Genomic DNA, 23,097 nt, shown 5'->3' on the forward strand with positions numbered 1-23,097 from the left:
TGGCATGATGACGTTATCAAACTAAACTTTAAGATGACAATTTCGAAAGATAATTAATTGAGCAAAAAAATATAAGATTTGGAAAAAAATTTGGCACGTAGAAGCGCTGTGCGCGCTCTTTGAATTGTGTATAACTTTGACGAAAAATATGAAAAAACTACTTTTTCACTTCAACTGGCCATATGTTAACGTCACAACATCCGATAGGCTTAATTTTTATATGAATTAATATCTACATTTCATCAGCTTTCATAATAAATTATAATCATCAAGGTAACCTTCAATTCTGAAGAGCAGTAAGATATTCAAATTTACTGCGAAGGTGAAATTACACGGCCTAGGTTATTCAAGTTTTTACGCGTGATGACGTCATTAAAATGAAAATAGTGTCAACTCATGATAAAGATAATTAATTAAGCAAGCACATACTGAAAGTTGTGCGAAATTCGAGCACACATAACCAAGATGCGCTCTGTTGAATGTGATAATCTACACAAAAAGATAACAAATCCTAATTTTTAAATTCAAGTGGCCATTTGATGACGTCAAAACATTTTGTACGTAAAATGTGTACATGAATTCATATCTACAACTCAATGGCTTCCAGAATAAGTTAAAAAAATCGGGGGTCATCTTGCATTCTGAAGAATTATTTTCATTTTAAAAAAGACCTATTTTTCACCATTTTCAGAACTTTTGTAAAATTAATGTGCGCATTTTGTCATTTTTAACGTGCTCGTATAGCGTTATTTTAAGTCGGAACTGACTCAAATTTGGTGAATGTACTAAGGATGGTGAGTAGAATGAGATTTGTAAAAAAAATTCATGTTTTTTACGCTTTTTAAGTATCGCGCGCGCAAAAACGCATTTTTGCGCAGTAATTTTTTGAAACACGCAAATGGCCTAATTCATGCTCTAAATTGATCAAAACTTAATTTTGAGCGTTTTAAATTTTTAACGCGCGATATCACGCGCATGAACCTACGTGCGCGTGCGTTTTTATTTGCTAATATTTTTACCCTTGATCTGAAGTTTACGTGTAGTGAATTTCATTAATATGTGATAATGAATTATGGAGATATGATTGATAATGTGATTTCGCAAAATGGCGTATAAATGTCGTCACGGATGAGTGATCATGCTGGAAAGCTTATTAGGATTAAGTTATATTATTTGAAAGATATTCTGAAATTTTTGTAATCATTGACATTAAACTTTTTGAGATAATTGTTACACAAAATAGTGTACAGAAACAATAAAAAGAAAAAAAAAAATAATAATAAAGATTTTATACAATAACAATAGGTGATCATTTTATTCTAAATGATCACCTAAAAATAATAACTAGAATTTAATTCGTCACTTTGACGAATTATAGGTGATCATTTTTATCATTTAACTGAAATTAATTTTTTTTTAAACATGCACGTACGTTAACATACGATCGGAAAATGTTGATGTATGCCATCCTATTATATGCTTATAGTGCTGAGTTGTGCCTATATGCCATATACAATATGTACAGTATATACTGTATATCTATATACAGTGTAGCATAGGTGAAATTGCGGGACACATGTTCTAATTTTTTGGCATGATGACGTTATCAAACTAAACTTTAAGATGACAATTTCGAAAGATAATTAATTGAGCAAAAAAATATAAGATTTGGAAAAAAATTTGGCACGTATAAGCGCTGTGCGTGCTCTTTGAATTGTGTATAACTTTGACGAAAAATATGAAAAAACTACTTTTTCACTTCAACTTGCCATATGTTAACGTCACAACATCCGATAGGCTTAATTTTTATATGAATTAATATCTACATTTCATCAGCTTTCATAATAAATTATAATCATCAAGGTAACCTTCAATTCTGAAGAGCTGTAAGATATTCAAATTTACTGCAAAGGTGAAATTACACGGCCTACGTTATTCAAGTTTTTACGCGTGATGACGTCATTAAAATGAAGATAGTGTCAACTCATGATAAAGATAATTAATTAAGCAAGCACATACTGAAAGTTGTGCGAAATTCGAGCACACATAACCAAGATGCGCTCTGTTGAATGTGATAATCTACACAAAAAGATAACAAATCCTAATTTTTAAATTCAAGTGGCCATTTGATGACGTCAAAACATTTTGTACGTAAAATGTGTACATGAATTCATATCTACAACTCAATGGCTTCCAGAATAAGTTAAAAAAATCGGGGGTCATCTTGCATTCTGAAGAATTATTTTCATTTTAAAAAAGACCTATTTTTCACCATTTTCAGAACTTTTGTAAAATAAATGTGCGCATTTTGTCATTTTTAACGTGCTCGTATAGCGTTATTTTAAGTCGGAACTGACTCAAATTTGGTGAATGTACTAAGGATGGTGAGTAGAATGAGATTTGTAAAAAAAATTCATATTTTTTACGCTTTTTAAGTATCGCGCGCGCAAAAACGCATTTTTGCGCAGTAATTTTTTGAAACACGCAAATGGCCTAATTCATGCTCTAAATTGATCAAAACTTAATTTTGAGCGTTTTAAATTTTTAACGCGCGATATCACGCGCATGAACCTACGTGCGCGTGCGTTTTTATTTGCTAATATTTTTACCCTTGATCTGAAGTTTACGTGTAGTGAATTTCATTAATATGTGATAATGAATTATGGAGATATGATTGATAATGTGATTTCGCAAAATGGCGTATAAATGTCGTCACGGATGAGTGATCACGCTGGAAAGCTTATTAGGATTAAGTTGTATTATTTGAAAGATATTCTGAAATTTTTGTAATCATTGACATTAAACTTTTTGAGATAATTGTTACACAAAATAGTGTACAGAAACAATAAAAAGAAAAAAAATAATAAAAAAAACTAGAATTTAATTCGTCACTTTGACGAATTATAGGTGATCATTTTTATCATTTTACTGAAATTATTAATTATAATTATATATAAAAATTATATATATTAAAATTTTTTTTAAACATGCACGTACGTTAACATACGATCGGAAAATATTGATGTATGCCATCCTATTACTGTATATGCTTATAGTGCTGAGTTGTGCCTATACGCCATATACAATATGTACAGTATATACTGTATATCTATATACAGTGTAGCATAGGTGAAATTACGGGACACACATGTTCTAATTTTTTGGCATGATGACGTTATCAAACTAAACTTTAAGATGACAATTTCGAAAGATAATTAATTGAGCAAAAAAATATAAGATTTGGAAAAAAATTTGGCACGTAGAAGCGCTGTGCGCGCTCTTTGAATTGTGTATAACTTTGACGAAAAATATGAAAAAACTACTTTTTCACTTCAACTGGCCATATGTTAACGTCACAACATCCGATAGGCTTAATTTTTATATGAATTAATATCTACATTTCATCAGCTTCCATAATAAATTATAATCATCAAGGTAACCTTCAATTCTGAAGAGCTGTAAGATATTCAAATTTACTGCAAAGGTGAAATTACACGGCCTACGTTATTCAAGTTTTTACGCGTGATGACGTCATTAAAATGAAGATAGTGTCAACTCATGATAAAGATAATTAATTAAGCAAGCACATACTGAAAGTTGTGCGAAATTCGAGCACACATAACCAAGATGCGCTCTGTTGAATGTGATAATCTACACAAAAAGATAACAAATCCTAATTTTTAAATTCAAGTGGCCATTTGATGACGTCAAAACATTTTGTACGTAAAATGTGTACATGAATTCATATCTACAACTCATTGGCTTCCAGAATAAGTTAAAAAAATCGGGGGTCATCTTGCATTCTGAAGAATTATTTTCATTTTAAAAAAGACCTATTTTTCACCTTTTTCAGAACTTTTGTAAAATTAATGTGCGCATTTTGTCATTTTTAACGTGCTCGTATAGCGTTATTTTAAGTCGGAACTGACTCAAATTTGGTGAATGTACTAAGGATGGTGAGTAGAATGAGATTTGTAAAAAAAATCATGTTTTTTACGCTTTTTAAGTATCGCGCGCGCAAAAACGCATTTTTGCGCAGTAATTTTTTGAAACACGCAAATGGCCTAATTCATGCTCTAAATTGATCAAAACTTAATTTTGAGCGTTTTAAATTTTTAACGCGCGATATCACGCGCATGAACCTACGTGCACGTGCGTTTTTATTTGCTAATATTTTTACCCTTGATCTGAAGTTTACGTGTAGTGAATTTCATTAATATGTGATAATGAATTATGGAGATATGATTGATAATGTGATTTCGCAAAATGGCGTATAAATGTCGTCACGGATGAGTGATCACGCTGGAAAGCTTATTAGGATTAAGTTATATTATTTGAAAGATATTCTGAAATTTTTGTAATCATTGACATTAAACTTTTTGAGATAATTGTTACACAAAATAGTGTACAGAAACAATAAAAAGAAAAAAAAAAATAATAATAAAGATTTTATACAATAACAATAGGTGATCATTTTATTCTAAATGATCACCTAAAAATAATAATAAAGATTTTATACAATAACAATAGGTGATCATTTTATTCTAAATGATCACCTAATAAAGATTTTATACAATAACAATAGGTGATCATTTTATTCTAAATGATCACCTAATAAAGATTTTATACAATAACAATAGGTGATCATTTTATTCTAAATGATCACCTAATAAGCAATTATTTGAGATTACATCCTCACACGCTAGGTCTATTATAGTCTACATGGTTAATGATAATACGTCATGTCATTTCAGTCAGGATAGCTTGCACTAACCGTAATTAAAATTGTGTGAGAAGTGGCTGAATAAGATAGGCCTAAAATACTATAACAGAAGATTGTATATTATAATATATTTTAAAGTAGTCCTGCATTCGCGCTATGGAGCGCTACGATCGCAATAATTGCTTCTTTGATGGCTGTGTGTTGAAACTTGTAATTCGCCATGTTTTTTTCTTTCCTGGTCTGATACCATGCACCGCGAAAGACACTAAAGTTTGGTGAAAAAAAGAGGGCGGTATGATGACACAAGCTAATTAACGGTTATCTTAATTTTGTTGCCACTATTATAAAGAATAAATATTATTATTACTATGACAGTGTATAAAAAAAAAACAAGCCGATTTCCGTACGGTATCCTGACAATAAACATCATGCAGTATCGTGTTTGCTTACTGAAACAGGCGCATACCACAGCATCTAACTTGTAAATATTTACACACAGCTATATCAAATAGAATTTATAGATGTGTGTATGTAGAACAAACAATTTAATAAAACAAGGACTACCTGTATCTTGCATAAAATATTTAAACAAACAACGTCCACTTTGTAAGTAACGGTTTTTACAATCGGTGATGGTTATTGAGCTAATTAATTTATATTGATTATATAAAGATAAAATAATATGGAATATATTCTGAGAATCAAAATAACAGCATAATACAGTAATTATACATTCACATCTTTATATTATAAATTATAGTATGGAAATAAATTCGATAGATTTCAATGAATATTATTTTTCAGAGCGGAAACTTAGGAAAGTTCAAGCAATTGTTCACGTCACTTGTTTAATCAGGCGATTGAAGTCATTTTAAAATGTCAGCCCTAATTCATGCATAGCAACTGTTATTATCAATTTTTGCCCTCTCAGATAAAAAACCTGGTAGCATTAGGTGTGCGGATTTATAAAATCCAACCAGGCCGTTACATGCTCGATCCAAGTGGCGTATTCTACTCTACCACCACCCTACCAAACACTGCATTTTATGAGTCGAGTATCTTGTGCTAAGCCTATATTTTATTATACTTTATCAACAACTCAACGGCACCCAAGTAAAATGATAAGTGTCTTTTTTAATTCAGCTTCTTACTAGCTAAGTTTATGATATTTTTGTTTAAAGGATAGCTCCGGGTTTACCATGTATATTATTTATTAAAAAAATATATAACACATTTGAACGTTGACAATAACCCCACTTATTAAGTAATACCTCCATCACGTCATCATTCTACTTACACCAAAATCATACTGTAGAACTTTTATGAAGGAGGGAATATAAATTGGGTTGTCCATGCTGTTGCCAATGTTTACACTTTATAATAAATAATAGAAACTACACTTTAATAGACGAATAAAAAAAATAATAAAAGATTGAATTTTTGAATAAGTATAATTAGGTCTAAATTATTTTAATTAATTATAATAATATGGTAATGTTGTCACGAAATCGTAAAAGGTCAGTCACACAAACCTTTTAAGTATACCGACGCGTCAGTTAAAATTTAAATTCAACACAATTATTAAAAACATCAACTTACAGTTTCGAACCCATCGCTATGTAAAATAGATTCCATCGCTATTGCATATTTTTCTCATTTCTTCAAACACAAGATTATTACTTTTACAGTCATACTTTCCTTTTATCTTCAGGTTTAAGTAAGAACTTACTGGTCGAATTCCACGAGCCTTTTAATAAATGAACTGCAAATTCGGAAACATCTCTAGGCGCCCCTACCCATGTTTTATCGATTTTCGACAGACACCGAACAAAAATGAAACCCACACGATTGTAAATTGTCTTATTTTGTTTGTGCAATTAAATATCATAATACATCATACGGATGTTTAGACAATAATAAATAAATAAACGTATGCGTTGTACACTTAAACAATAGACTTAAGGTATATCCATTGATCAGTGTATCATCCTCTTTAAACAATACAGGAGTTCACGCTCTAATAAAATTAGTAGGCCTCAAATAAATGTAGGGTGAATTTGGGAGAAGCAATAAAAACACGTTTGCAATGGACTTTATCAATTATTTATCAGAAGATCCTTTCGTGTCAGTAGAACATAACATAAATTTGGCGTGCTCTAAAAATAATATACAGAATTACACTTCCCTGATATAATAAAAGAGAAGATTACAAAACCTACCGAAAACTAGAACAAATTATACAATGCATAAATACACATACATATACAAGGGGAAAAAGCTGTATACCATAACAAAGTGACTAATATTAGGCCTAATGGTGAATCTATATTGGTGGGCAAAATATATCTTATTATATACAATCTTTTTAAAACATAGATATAACAAAGAAATATTTCTTACAAAAACCGCTGCTCGCTTATTGACGTAACAGTTTTAAAGATGTATTGTCCCTCTGAAAAATATTTTGTTTTTCAAATTTGTTTTTGAATGTGTCATTTTATTGTCACATACTAGTTATTTTACCTGAAAAAATTAATTTAAAGCAAAAAATACTTCAATTGTCTGTCAGACAATGGTTTTTGAGTTATAATTAAACGTTTGTTTTCTCTTTTTATAATGTGAATTTTGTTACAGAAGTGAATAACTTTATTATGAAACACAGACTCAATTTAGTTTATTTTATTGCTAGTCTGGGGGTCACTTCATCACGCCTAGATACTTCAAGTGTGAAGTATCCTATTACAAACAAAAACTTTCATGGACTGTTTGATAATAATTCAATGATTATCTGCTGACAGCGAATTACAGTATTATATAATAAAGACTTTTTCCTAGACGTTTTTTTGGGTCCAGCAGCTGGTACCTATACATTATAGTCGAGTATGCATTTTCGCAAAAATGTCAGTGTATAGTACTATAACTGCTGCTTGATTTTATCTAATAAATGAGTCATCTCTTGTGACGTAGCGGGCTAGAGCAGCAGCGTGAAAAAATAGTTCATATTATGCTGTTGAAAGGGAACCTGGATCCTCTTTCACATGCTGCTGAAAGAACCGAAATGAAAATAATTCATATCTAGATTGTATTTTTATTGCCTTTTAACCTTTTTTGTATGTATATTAGTATTACAAAAAAATACAATTAAAGCTAAAACGTGTAAAATACATTAAGCAATGCACTTTAAGAGTTCTAACTGACATACATTTTAATAAATAATGAATACAATTATAAATAATTATTCCGGATCTATTTAAATATTTCTGGATGATAACAGATAGATTTGTATTCCATATTTGCAAATATACAAATATTGAGTCACGTGAGTGCTTTAGAAATTACAATACAATCTGTAGTGTCTTCAAAAATGCATAAGCAAATGCACTTTACGATTATCAAACCTGCATTTACTATAAAGAAGATGTAAATGTTTAACCATTACATGTTTATTTAAGAAGAATATTATGAAAATCTGGGACTGCGATTTCATGAAAGATACATTTACAGAAATGGGAATACCAAATTGACTACCACAACACTAGACGAATAAATGATTATTGATTTTAGCGCAAATTGTATTATTTTTAAAGAAGAAACCTACATTTGTAATGTGAACATTGTCATGACCTACATTCGGTATCGTTTTAGGGCGCCCTCTTTAAATTCGGGTTGCGTAACTTGCATATACTAATTAATGTCAAACTTAGTAAATGTAAAATTACTCTTACCTGGTCAAACTATAGGAATATAAAGCTAGATTTTGTATCGTATTGAAATATATGTTTATATATAAGTTTAAAATGTACCTATTATTCAAAATTGTAAATATGTTTAACGGAACAACCGCCAACATACATACAGAGTTGCTGCGCTTTGTATTTTAGGCCAATGCGCACAATTGTTTTCTATTATTGATCATTTATTGTGATTGTATGTGTCGTCACCATTGAAAATTGCTATCCAATCGTATTATACATATCAAGCTTATTAGGAAACTGAGGAAGTTTGGATGTATGTTTTATAATGATTTTAAATAAATCAAATCTAATCAGGGCCTACGACAACCTACAGACGTACCAGACAGACGTTGATGAACCAGCACACACGGGCTAGATGTGTGACCCCCAATTTTTTTCAAATTCAAAATAACATTTATTACTTTCTTTTAAGATTTAAATTAATAATGGAATAAATAAGAAATAACATAGACAAATAAAAATAAATCTGGGGGAAAGGGAAGAAGGCAGGATCTCAGAAAGATACAGGATCGGGTCTGCCTGGGACACAAAACGAAGGGACAAACAATTTAAATGTTATATGCCTACAGAATACGGAGACTATTGAACTGTGCCGATGTAAACGGTGGCTACGGTTTATGGTACCACTGTTTTAACCGCGCGACCACTCGTATGGCTTAAAAAATACAAGCGTAATAAAAGCTACGTAATTAATGATACAGTCCTTAAAACCTGAGCACGTCGGGCCATGACGTGATAATTGCTGGCGATATTATGCAGATTAAAAGCTAACTCTGATTATTTGATTTATTACAAAAAAAAAGTTTATGATGTTTTGGTTTTAGCAATGAAGAGTGAGTTTTTGTAGAATATTGAATTAATTGAAACCTTTTAATTTTTATTGCTGATTATTGAGTGAACTAGATAGCACATTAATGTATGTATGTTTAACGCATAATACAATAATCCTATATTCGTGATCTATAGAATGTATCGAGATAACAGCTCAATAAAATGTCAAAATAGATTAATTTGCCGGATAAAAATTGAAAACAACTATTTATTTTCCTAAAAAAATCCTTTTTGGCAAGCACAACTCGTCAACTGTCATTTTTAGTTTATATTTGTCTAGATACACAACTATATAATCAGTGGAGGAAATTTAAAATCAGGTTATAGGGCGTACACATAGGATATATTTGGATATTTCTTAAATAATTTATATAATCTATTTTTTACTTGTTTTTTTAGTTTTAAACATGTTAGTTAAATTGTTGTTTTTTTGTAGTTTCTAATTGTGTTATATTATTTATATTTTATTTTTTTGTTTTGAGGAGCCTATTCACCACAAGCTTTGCTTTCTTTTAGGCTCCTCCACTTTATATTTATATATTTGTAAAGTGAAATAAATAAATGAAAAAATGAAATATACCTCATGGAGCTTAAAAACGGAGAAGAAGGAAAACAAAACAGACAACATAAAATAAGCAAAATTGAATAGAAACATGATCCGACTATTACGTCATATTTTTATTAATATTAATTATGGTCTAGGTACTAGTTACGCCATGTTATGACGTCACGTCATTGGTATTAGAGGATTCTAGGTTTATGCAGCGCACAGTAACGTCTGTCTGCGATAGTGTGAATGGTACCTTGTGTGCACACTCACTTAAACAAAGCATTTGTAACGTTACTTTAGAGTAAAGAGACAAAACAGTACCTTCACCGTGGGAAGCCCACCTTAATCTTCTAAGCTGTGCATATTTTCATATATATATAATATTATATAAATCCAAAGGCAAATTAGTGAAAAAATGACCATGCTGTGGGTATCAGTGGCTGGATCTCAATGGAGATATACAAAAAAAAGCGCGAAAAGCTAAATCAAAACGATAAGTATAAAACAGCCAGAAAAGTTAGCAGAGCTTTCGGGCAACACTAGCCCTTCATCAGTGCCCTTCATCAGTGCCCTTCATTTTTCTGCAATATATTATATATATATACTATTATTTTCTGTATTTTATATGTTGTTCGTACGTTTTACTCAGTATTGTATTTTGCCAATGGAAGGTGAATTTCCTTTTGTTACATTTTACAAGAAGGACAATAAAAGTTCTAGTTATCTATCTATAAATGTAGGATGCCACTGTGGTTGTGCTGCTTAGATATCGTATCTCTGTCTGAATTGTATTGTGTAACCTATACGTAATTAACATTTGAATGATACGTGTTGGTATGACGATTGAAAGAATGACGTAAAACAAATTTATGTACATTTTAAAATTATGAAACTATTTTTTTAGTAATTGCAAACTAAATTAGTGGAATTTGATTTTTTTTAAACGTAGGCCTAAATATGTACACTATGTGATGTTCCGTACTAGCTCTAATTACGTTACACATTTGACACTTTCAAAGGGCAAAATGTGCCAAAGAAACGTTGGAATTAATACACAAAATGATAACGTACCGAATCTATTCAGAATTTACGGTATTTTGAAGCAATTTCTTTTATACCGAATCATACGGTATTCCGAATATACGCTATACGGTATTCCGAAGCAGACACTATATCGAATCATATAACCATGGACCTATAAAGTATAGGTCCTTGATAATATAACTACGGAATTTCGACGCATCGCTATAATACGAGAAACTGCATATTGAACGATGATGGATAATGATGCACTACAGTGCAAATCCGTCTATTAATTTGGCGCTAATCGTAAATGTATATATACATTTTTATTGTACACATGTGTCATATATATTATGCGTATGGTACGATGAAACGATATTGGTATAAAAAACCATATTTATATACAAATAGCTGTGTGTATTTCGGGAGATAAACACTTTTTGAATGCTTTATCATGGAGAAAAAAATAAATTATTATATATATATTTTTTTTTCTGGCTGTTTTACTTTATCGTTTTTTATTTAGCTTTTCGCTTTTTTTTGTATCTCCATTGAGATCCAGCCACTGATACCCACAGCATTGTCATTTTTTTTCCCAGTATTTTGCCGTTGGATTTACATATTTTCTTTATATATCATTTTTTCCTTCATGGCTTCATATAAATAAATTGAAAGCACAAGATGATTAATTATAATTAGTTTATATAGATTGTCTTGTTTTCACAGTTTCATAACCGTCCTTGTTATTGATAATATTCATAATTGATAGATCAGAGGAATTTCTACATCAATATTTGCTGTCTGGTGAGTACAAAATTGTTGTAGGCCTACAATACATCAACATTGACATTTAGTTGTTAATTCGCGCGCATAATTTAACGATGGTACATTAAAGCAAAACAAACTGTTCAATAATATCGAAAAGGCAAGCCAGACTTGGACGGAAATTGCGGATCAATAAATATAGGATTTAATAAACAGATCAATTGGCCTATTTGGCTTTAAAGAAAAACAAAAATTGTAGCCAAAAAAGAAGCGTGGGCGAATATGGATGTAGCGCTCCCTCTTCGTCACAAGGCCATTGGCGCTTGTGGATTTAATTAATTGTGGGGGAGGGGGATAATCCGTGTGAAACGTCACTGCTAATGACGTTTGATGAACTAAATTCCGAGAAACATCAAGCATACTACTGATGACGAATGCATTTTGGCCACGTGACAAAAAGTGCGTTTATGAATAGCATTCAAACTATGGACAAATGTCAATAATTTATGTGTGAAATGTCTTTTCTGTGTGACGATGACATCACTAGCAATGGCCAATGCAAAAATGGACCATACGGAAACACAATGGCGTTACATAACGATCTACCAGATCACTGTTTTTTCTTGAGAGAAAGGATCAGGTTGTACGGGTGTCCTTTACACATACACACAACATGACCGGAGTTGCACTGATATGAGATTTAAACTACATTTGAAGAGCCACATTTACATTTGTGGCGGCATACGGAATTACTATTTGATAATAATTTCATTTATGTTGAAGGAAAAAGGTTACGTTGAAACTTACCCAACGGAATTACGCTTTATAACTATGAAAGGAGTAGGTCTCTACTTACTCTGGATCCATGAGAGCTTTTTCTTGAAATTCCAGAAGCCGAATTACCGGACATAGTCCTTCGAACAGACGATCTTTTGCTGGCGGTCCCATCTGCGTTTAGACCTCCCTCATTCGCCCGCTTGTCCCGCTGATCCTTTTTGTCTTTAAGCGATTTGTTTCGAAACATGGTTACTCAAAATTGCATCTGAAATAAAAATATAAGATGTTTTTAAAAAAAATAATTACCACAATTAGTTTTTAAGAACTAAGGATGACTTCCATGACTTCTTTCAAGAAAAATAACCTTAATAGAAATACTAAAAAGAAAGACGGCAGGAAGATTAATTATGGTTAGTAAGAAAGATAATAATTATAATAAAGCTTGGATTTCACTTGGTTGGACCATGGAGAAATAATTCTCCATGGTTGGACGCAACGCGACGACGTAAGAGACAGTTCAGATGATCTACGCGTCATCATGAGATGATTTACGCGTCATCATGAGATGATTTACGCGTCATCATGAGATGATCTACGCATCATCATTAGATGATCTACGCATCATCATGAGATGATTTACGCGTCATCATGAGATGATCTACGCGTCATCATGAGATGATTTACGCGTCATCATGAGATGATCATCGTGTCATCATGATTGGTCAAATTACATGGCGTTATGCTTAAGTCCTTGCGTTGCGCCCTAGGGCTTAAATGTTGATCAAGCTACTGCGTAATAAGGACCGACAGCCAGCAGTTAACGCCTACCCTGTAACAGAAACAAAATCATATTTTACTTTACCTAATATATGCTATCACAGCTTTAGCCTTCGATTATTATCCGGAACTATGATACATATCGTAAACCGCGTAATTACTTGTATTTTACAACCGCACTTGCAACCAATCAAGTACAAGACATAGTGATATTATAAAGTAGCCTTAATAACCATGGTTATAGATTAACATTATCATGGATATTATTAAATTAAAGCATGATGCGATTGTTTGGTTTATAATTGACTTATTATATCCCCAAATTCATTGGAGTAGACGGTAATGATCCAGCACTAATACTGTTGCTTATAATTAAGACAATTCTTATAATATCATTCAGTTATCTTAATTACAAACGTATAGTGGGCCTATTAACACAAATACAAGATAATTTAGTAAACTCCCTTGGCGAATCAATAGCAAATGACTCGGTTTAAATCAAAGACGTCATACCTTATCTCCTATGTTCTAAATTTGGTGTCCCTTACCCAAACTTTTTTATTTATTTCATATACTTCACTTTACTAATAATTTATATAAAATGGAGGAGCCTAAATAAAAGCATAGCTTGTAGTGTATCATTGAAATCTCTTCAAATATACTCACCTAACAGATCATAACTAACAGTGTAGCCAGTCCCTAGTCTAAACTGAGTAGTACTCCAAGAATGTGCAAAGCTACGCCGGGCAAACATGGGTTTGAGCACCTACCGAGTAGACCAACTCGAGCGGTAGCAATTTAAGCGTTACTTCCTTTAACCGTTAACGTACTCACCGACGTAATTCGTGTATATTGTCAGGTACACAAGATCCATAGCAATTGTATATTTTACACAATTGAATGGAATTCAAATTAACGTTAGTCAAAAACCTAAGATTTGAGTATTGTATTAATTGTCCCCCTAACAAAACGGGTTTTTTTTCACATTTTTTTTTAAATTTTCCATTTTAATGTCACGTAATAGTTATTCACTTCAAAATTATTTACCTAAAAAAATGTAATTTAAAGAAAAAATACTTAAATTTCTGTCAGACAATGTTTTTTTGTTAAAATTAACCATTTCGTTTGTCTTTGTATAATTATTTCTTTTTGTTATTTTTTACAGAAGTGAATAACTGCAAAATGGCCTATTTAAAGTCTTATTTTATTAATCTTATAAATGTTTTTGTGGAGCAATACATCTTTAATTTAAGTTCGCAGTTTACTGTGCTTTAATAAAACTAATATATTCTTTAGCAAACTAAAAATAATGATTAGGCCTACCTGATATATAAGGCTACACTTCTTTGTGAGATTATGCTTTCCTAGTCTAGTGGATTCAGATGACTATTAGAACTTTGTGATTTTTAACCTAAGCACTTTCTTTATGCTGTTTGTATATTAATTACGTAATCTGTATGTGTATAGCTGTTATAACGTAATGGACAAATGTAATTTGTTTAAAACAATAGGTCAGTTACAAGTGCAGTAACCATCCGTTACAGTTTCAAAAGAATTTTGTTTTGTTCGTTCATTCATTCACTCACCAACACTATTGGTTTAGCCGTACATTACTTAACTTATCGTAAACAGAACAAGGAATAGGCATACAGTGTTTACAAACATACTAATTTGCGTACCGTAGGCCCAGTAACGTTAAAAGGGAACAAAGGAGCTTGTAATTAAAGCTGGAGAATTGTTTAAACAATATTTTGCATAAAAAGCATAGGCCTAAATGAAACAGTTTAAAAAAAACAGGGACAACTTAACAGGCGTCACGTGTGATACAATGTAACAATGTATTACAGAATGTGCCTATGATACTTGAAACAGTATTTAGTGCCCAGTCATGTTACTCATGACATGACATTTGATTATATAAAATCATAAAGTTAATATGAAATGTTTGCATGATTGAAATTAATATTACCTCCGTAGTGCCTATTTTGATTAAAGATAATGTTTTTTCTAAAGAAATTAATTTCTTTAATAATGTGGTTCAAGGCTGTAATATTCAATAGCATAGCATATCAGCACACACACACGCCAAATACACAGAGTTCTCAACATCGAAGATGTGGTCCGGTAACGGCAAAAATTGGCATACACCTGGCAAAAAGGAGCATGCACATGGCAAAAAGGGACCTATAACACGACAAAAAAAGAGGCGCGCCTACACACGGAAACTAACAATTAGTGCATCGACAGAAAATGAACATGCTATGTGTACATGAATGACCGACAGATACATACATCGACAAATATGGCACACAGACTCGAGTGGTTAGAACAGCAATATGAGCATATTAAATTCTATCGAATAAGATTAACAAGTATTAAGATTATAAAATAAAATCAAAAAGATTAAACTGCCCATTTTAAAATGAGATTACGACGTGAACTATTAATGGCATGTGTACGTAATTACAATTTACCTGTATACAAAATAACACCATACCTTGTTGCAGAGAGAAATTATAATTCCTATAGTTATGGACTACCAACACAGACTACTTTATGAATAGTAATGTATGAATTTTAACTACCAATGATAAGTATATATATATGTGTTCGCTTAAATGCACTGGTTGGCTATTTTCCATCCATATCTAACTCTATAAATAGCAACGATTTGACCCCATTAACGGGTTTTCATATTTCTATCGTATAATTTGCTTGTTTATTTCTAATTAAATTTATATCACAGGTACTATTATTTGCTTTATTTTAAACAAGTATTATTTCTATGAATAATAAAGCCTATCATTTGGTCATTCGTTTTATGCCAATATTTAAAATACAGTTACTAGCCCTTCCTTTTGAACATTCAATCATTCCTCTTATTAAGTGGACACTTTCTCGTGAAAACGAATGAAATGCAATATAACTATTTGGAAAACAAATGAAGCATAGCCTGGTTAAATTGGTAAACCTGAAGTAAACCTGGTTAAAGTTGGTAAACCTGAAGCATGACCTGGTTAAATTGGTAAACCTGAAGTAAACCTAGTAAAATTGGGTAAACTTGAAGTATAACCTGGCTAAATTGGTAAAACTGAAGAATGAATGACCTGGTTAAATTTGGTAAACTTGAAGTAAACCTGGTTAAAGTTGGTAAACCTAAAGCATGACCTGGTTAAATTTGGTAAACTTGAAGTAAACCTGGTTAAAGTTGGTAAACCTAAAGCATGACCTGGTTAAATTGGTAAAGCCGAAGTATAACCTGGTTAAAGTTGGTAAACCTAAAGCATGACCTGGTTAAATTAGTAAACCTAAAGCATGACCTGGTTAAATTGGTAAAGCCGAAGTATAACCTGTTTAAATGGGTAACCTGATAGACAGACTTCCTACAATTGGATTAATTGATATGCAAACCCTAAAGTTGATTAAAAGAAGTTGACTAAGTGTTACCATTACATTTCAATTGGCATTGTAAATTGCTTCATTTGTCACGTTGTAGCTATTTCAATTAATTCGGAAACGCACAATTACGAACTAATGGGTATTAGAATAATTTACTTTGTGTAAACGTTATCAAACGATGACTGTTTTGAGAATGAAAGGAAAACGCTTTTCTCGTTAAACATTCATAACCGTGTAAAACTAATCGTTTACCGTAAATTGTACCGCAACTATTGAATTTAAATCCTCATCAACTTCAGGTGTTATATATAATTCAATTAAGAGAATAATTTGAGATGATATAATTGAACTTGTAGCCTATATTAGAATGGACAAGATAATTTACTCGTGCTTCGGATGAGGCGGTAAGCCGTTGATCCCGTCGTGCATAAGACTGTCAGTAAGCTCATTACACTATTCGTAAGAAGTAGGGGAGTGTTACCAGTGTGTTGATCATTATGCTAGCTGCCGACGCACCGTCGAATGTAACTTTTATGTTACGTTTGCCTAGTCATTAATCCATGGGTTGAGAAACCATTTTAACCTGGCCAGATGAAACAGGTAGCTAACATTTGCGCATGTGTGAAATAGAGAAAACTAGAGAGATCCAGGAATAAAAAATATAGGCGTTCCAGTTAACTTAATGTTCTTATGTCTTACCTTGTATCTTTTTTAAATTGAGTAGGATATAAAGGTGGGTGTGGAGGAGGAAAAACAGGGCTTGGATCCGTCTATGAGGGGAAGGGTGTTTACCGGAAGAGAGCTTTCTAATGGGGAGCGGAATCCTACACTATTGCGATAAAAAATTTCGATTAGCTATACTACATCATTAGGGATACTCCATGGCATTTTATACGTAAAAAGAATATGACGAATCCAGTGACACAATGTAACCAAGAAATTTCTTCTGAACTTTTTTCGTAGTTTCAAAGTTACCGGTGTGTAGCGAAGAAGGTTACATTTAACTGTGAGATTAACACATGTGGTACTAATAGTAATTTTTTTAAATTAATTCACACTTTTACTGGCAAAAAAACGTAATAAATATTAAAGGTCAAAATAATATAATTGTATAAAAGTTTATTATTTTTATTAAAACGATATTAAATTGCTAATTGAAGTTGGATTGTTCATTATAACACCACGGAATAAGTGGTTAATTAGGTTTTATAGTAAGTTTAGGCAATTTGTCAGTTGGTCCATGGAACTATCGCATTTTATAGCTCCATGGTTGGTCTATTGGTCCATTAAGTCACCCAGTAGCAAAGTGATGTCGTAATGATCCTACATAGAGTGTACTAAGCTTAATTGATTGAATCCATAGACTAAACAATACACATTACAAGAGTATTTTCACAACCACCCGTAGACAAATGTGTTAATTATGAATTTAGCTAGTGAGGCGTACGTACATGTTTTGGAAGAATTATTTATTTATTGAATTTTCTTGAATGTGAACTAGTTAAAGTATAACACGGCTTATACACAGGAAATGACGTAGGCCTACTGTAAGCCATGAGTTACCCGAAGTAAACGTTTACAAAATAATTCTGTCTTAGAAAATGAAAATTGGTGTAAGCCATATTATAGAGCAACGTCGCCGTACACTAAATTGGTGTGAGCCATTATAGAGCAATATAAGAAAGTACATTATCGCACACTTAATCAAATTTGTTTTTCCGTTTAAGAATTGATTCCGTCTTGGAAAATGAAAATTTGTATATTTATGTAAATTAACTATTTTATTATAATCGCTTACATGACATTTTTGTAGTCTAATTATACTGCAATTTTTAATGACATTCATAACCATTATTACCACTATTAATTTAGGCAAAAAAAATGCATAAAGTAGCAATTTGAATAAATTATTGATACTGAAAAGATGTTGGAATTAGGCAAGCTTATTTAACTCATAGGCGTAAAATTAACCAAGAAAATACCGTACATTTTACATTCGATTCATTAGGCTACTCTTGTATTGAGATGACTTGTGTACACGCGCGTAATATTCCAATTCATAGGTGGTAGATATAGCGGTATAGTGTCGGGGGTAATAGCGAGATGTTCAAATGAAGTCTCTGGTAGGGTAGACACTTTCCCCAAGTCTGTATTTATTGTCGTTTTTATGTTAGTCCACCAGGCAGTCGGCGTTTCGATTTTTTTGCTTTTTAATAATTTCACTCTAGAACCTAGACCTACTGGTGGGAGTGCTTAAGTAAACAGTGTTGTGATTAGCGCCTTGAGCACTTTTAGTGGATATGTGCGCTATATAAATTGTTATATTATATTAGTAGCGCCACCGTAACCGTTGCTAAACGCGTTTTTTAGCAAACTCCATTTTTATTTCTTCATTGAATTTGTGTAGTGATAGTAGGCCTACGTATAGACGCGGATTGAACAGACATACTAATAATAGCAAAAGAGTGCGTCCTAGTGTGCTGGTATTATATACATTATCAATATATAAACAAATCTCGATGAATACCATTTTGCTTACAAATTTGTTTGAATAAATGATGAATTCTTTTGCGCACCGCGATTTTTTTGCTGATGACACATACACGTTATACTAATCAAAAGTCCCTACCTGTATCCGAGAAGTCCTTGATTCCAACACCTACGGCGGTTGACTTGTGAAGTCGGCGAACGAACGGTACAGCGTGTCTAGCGAATTAAATATAATAATTAAAAAGTGGATTGGTCCACTGCGTCTTAATAATCAATGTCTTTTGTCTTTGTTGCTAATGATGGCAGATATACTTGTAACACTAGCAAATTTTGAATGCGAGACTTTAGTAAAACATGTCACCATCATTGGATCTTACACGTGTAGTTGTGAATCGATTTGTAATGTCAAATTGATTATGAACTAGTGCATTGCAATCGAGGGTTCACAAATTACTATATAGAATAATAACAGTTTATTAAATATTAATTTATAGTTAGGGGCCTACATGTGTAAACAGTATAATACACTTTAATTTATTTTAAAATGTTGCTGTATATATTAAAAACGAAACAATGAATCATAATCTTTGTCTTGAACAATGTTGCCTCTCTATATGAAAACAACAGATACTATCGAGGGGACAAATTTAGACAAAACATAATGCCCTCTTAATATAGTGTCCTTTGAATATAAGGTTGAAAGATTCAGGACTATACTAAACTGCGAAGCTATACATGATTGTAAATTTGCTTTCTGTACAAATGATGCCCTGATTTGCGCTGTAATTTACGTAATTATTGAATTTTCTGTATAGCTTTTATTGCTGAAATGAAGTTTCAAATACCAAATCTGAAACTGAAATAATTCCGATATTTTTGGATAGGATTTACATATTGCACATTATTAATTAATATTTGACATCATGCAAGATTTACGAGTAGGATAATGATAATTAATTACTACGGGAGACATTGCGTTTAAGAGGAAAGTACTCGTCCTATATTGATTTACTAGTAAACAGATTAAATAGTGACCCAGAAGGAATAAATTCAGCCCAGGCGACAGAACGTAATACGGTATACGGAACATTAGCCTACATTTACATGTTCTTTGTTAAATATCTAATTACAAGATGTGATATTATCTCGTTATAGTACATAGCTCGTTCATACAAATAACGACAAATGATTGTATAAACATTATGTGAAACGGTATATTGTGTGTTCAGTTATAATTAGACATATTCAGATCTTTATTAGATGCTTGAGATGACGAATGTTGTATTTATACTAGCACATACAATATTAATGTTACCAAATAAACGTAACATAATTGTATGAAGAATTGTAATTAAAACAAGCTTGAAAGTTTGTAAAATTTACTAAACATTGAAATATACTTTTAAAGGTTAGATCCGGATACAGAGTTTCTATATATAAAGAATATGAGCTTTTACAATAACAATATTGACAATAACCTCAGTTATTTTTCGTCATGGTAAAGCAGAACGAGCACCGCGGAGTGAGTCCCTAAGAAGTGGTGCTACCGTGTTCGTATGTTTTAAGCAAATCCAATCACTATCCCCTTTAAAGGTGACAATCCTGTTCACAAGATATACACAAGATGCTCTTCATAAACAAAGTCTTATTACAAAACTTTGGGAGTGGAGTTGTAATTTGTCATTAGAAAAAATCCTGACATGATAGGACTTGAACCCAGGATATGACTTGGTAGTGAAGTATTCATTTCATTTTCTTTCATTTAAAGAAAATTTATTAGTTTCAATAATGGCAAAATAACAATAATATACATAATATACATCATCACCATGCCACAACACAACTCCACTTTTATCTTAATATTAAACATTAACAAAATATTCCTAGCACCACTTTATCTTTATCACTTTTTTTACGACGTTCGTTCTCTTTTACAACTGATAGCAAATAAGTAGGGTATTAATATCATTAATGTTGTTGCAAAGGCTTAAAATGTTGTATTAAACAATACACATTTTAACCTGGAGCTACCCTTTAAAGATATGATAGATGTTTGAAATGTTCAAAGTTTATAATTGCATTAAAGATTGATATCCTTCCAGTTTTAATTGACGAGGTGGGCGACTTTAGCGTCATTAGCATTTTTCCATGATTTCAACAACATTGTTGGGTGCATCACAGTTATTGCTAAAATACTTTACATTTAGGCCTATATTGTATTATTAAATGATAAAATTTAAATTCTATATAATAAATAATAATATTAAAAACACATAGAACTAGTAGTAGTATCAGCAAAATAGAAAATTAATTAAACTAATATCACAAATACACTACATATTCGCTGGGGAAAGTTTTGAATTGGTTATCAACAAACGAAAACCATTTAAAGCAACTTACAAAATGTCATCACATTAATATTGATAAGTGCAACCAAATAAATAATTCATTAAATTATTTATAAAATGTGTGGAATGTAGGAAGTGAGATATTTGTAGCAAACTTTTACACGCGCGTTCATTTGATAATAAATGGTACGCGCGCGTTCAATCGATGTTAATAAATGGTACGCGCGCGTTCAATCGATGTCAAAATGGTACGCACGCGTTCAATCAATGTTAACAAATTGTACGCGCGCCTTCATTTTGTGTGTGTCACTGATACAATGAACGTGATACTGATCGGATAACAGGCAAATTATTGTAGAAAGTGTATACATATTAAATTACTGTATTCGAATTACTAATGGTTTTTAAATATGAGATTACATAAAAAAGAACTAAAGTATAGTTTAATAATGAGTGATAGTCGGTAAATTTGTTGTTACGAAATTTTGACAGGTAAATCATTGCTCACAATGATGATAACCTGGTCGATAGTAAAGTAATAAACATCAGAAGATACTAAGAATAAATCGCTATTCTTATATGTATAAATTACATCATCAAAAATTAGTTTACTCAAAACGAGAGAACAATGATGCACTGGAGGAATATAATAAAAAATACTTACGGGTAAAATTGAATTGTGCAATGACGTCTCTTTTTCTCTCTTGTGCTATATATACAGAAGAATTAATGTTAGAAGCTGCTTTCAATTATAAAAATACACAAAATGACATCGTATCAAAATATGCCTAGAGGCAAAAGAAACGAACAACCGACTAGAATACCATCAATCAGTTGATAAAACAAGTTTCCGTTATGTAAATTTTACTTATATTATGCTCAATGAAATATTCCATTAAAACTGTTAAGTATGCTCGCTGTTGAATCAATTGCGTTGAATTCACCAAATTAACACTCAATTCGTTTATATAGTGAATGCTACGAGCTGTAATTGGCAAAGCAAAACTCCAAGTGTCAAGTATACAAGACAAATAGCGTGAAAGCGTTACAGTAAATGATCCACTAATACTGGCAAATAGACACGTTATATTGGATTAAGCGTCCTTACACACTCCTCTATGGAGCCTTGTACACGCGCTAACGCGTCAACATACCACTACGTATAAATATTTTACAATAACACGTTTACAATTCAACTATGTTCCTATTGAACCATTGCCAGCTGGGGTTTAAAGGACGAGTTTTTAATATAAATAATATAAACGAAGAGATCTCAACTTAGTCCATTGAATTTACCGATTTACCGACACTGCTCGAACGATCAACTAAAACAAAATCTGCCTTGGTAGAGAAGTTGATGAAGACATCTCTACTACGTCACCGCGACAGGATCATTATACATTTATTTCATTAGTTTTCAAGATGTTGCTTTAGGTAAAAGGTAGATTTATAATTAATGGATGAACGTCTGCTGTCTATCAACCCCAATACCACATTAAGCTAATATATAACTCTTCCTCTATTGATTAGTTGTATACGAGGCCATATTTTGTTTTGGTCATATTTCAGTGAGAGTTCATAATCAAAATGTGATCATTTTAATGAATATTCTCGCTTTTAAGCTCTGTCTACACTGTCAACCTAGTTTGACAAAAATGT

General features: G+C 31.8%; 1 protein-coding gene across 2 annotated transcripts in view; it reads right to left on the minus strand.

Moving 5' to 3' along the window:
• The window catches only part of LOC144838819 (short transient receptor potential channel 4-like), a 57,065-nt gene extending 34,509 nt beyond the window's left edge, over positions 1-22,556 (minus strand). The window contains exons 1-3 of one of the 2 annotated variants that reach the window (XM_078694316.1): positions 22,103-22,556; positions 19,230-19,306; positions 12,504-12,689 (exon numbers count right to left, since the gene is read on the minus strand). In XM_078694316.1, the coding sequence (XP_078550442.1) occupies positions 12,504-12,671 (168 nt within the window). In that variant the 5' untranslated portion in view covers positions 12,672-12,689; positions 19,230-19,306; positions 22,103-22,556. The remainder of the gene's footprint in view (positions 1-12,503; positions 12,690-19,229; positions 19,307-22,102) is intronic. The other variant, XM_078694315.1, reaches the window with a different exon arrangement.
• Between the last annotated feature and the right edge of the window lie 541 nt (positions 22,557-23,097).

Source organism: Antedon bifida, chromosome 3 (genome assembly GCF_963402885.1).
Source record: "Antedon bifida chromosome 3, ecAntBifi1.1, whole genome shotgun sequence".
In the NCBI taxonomy this organism is placed as follows: Eukaryota; Metazoa; Echinodermata; class Crinoidea; order Comatulida; family Antedonidae; genus Antedon; species Antedon bifida.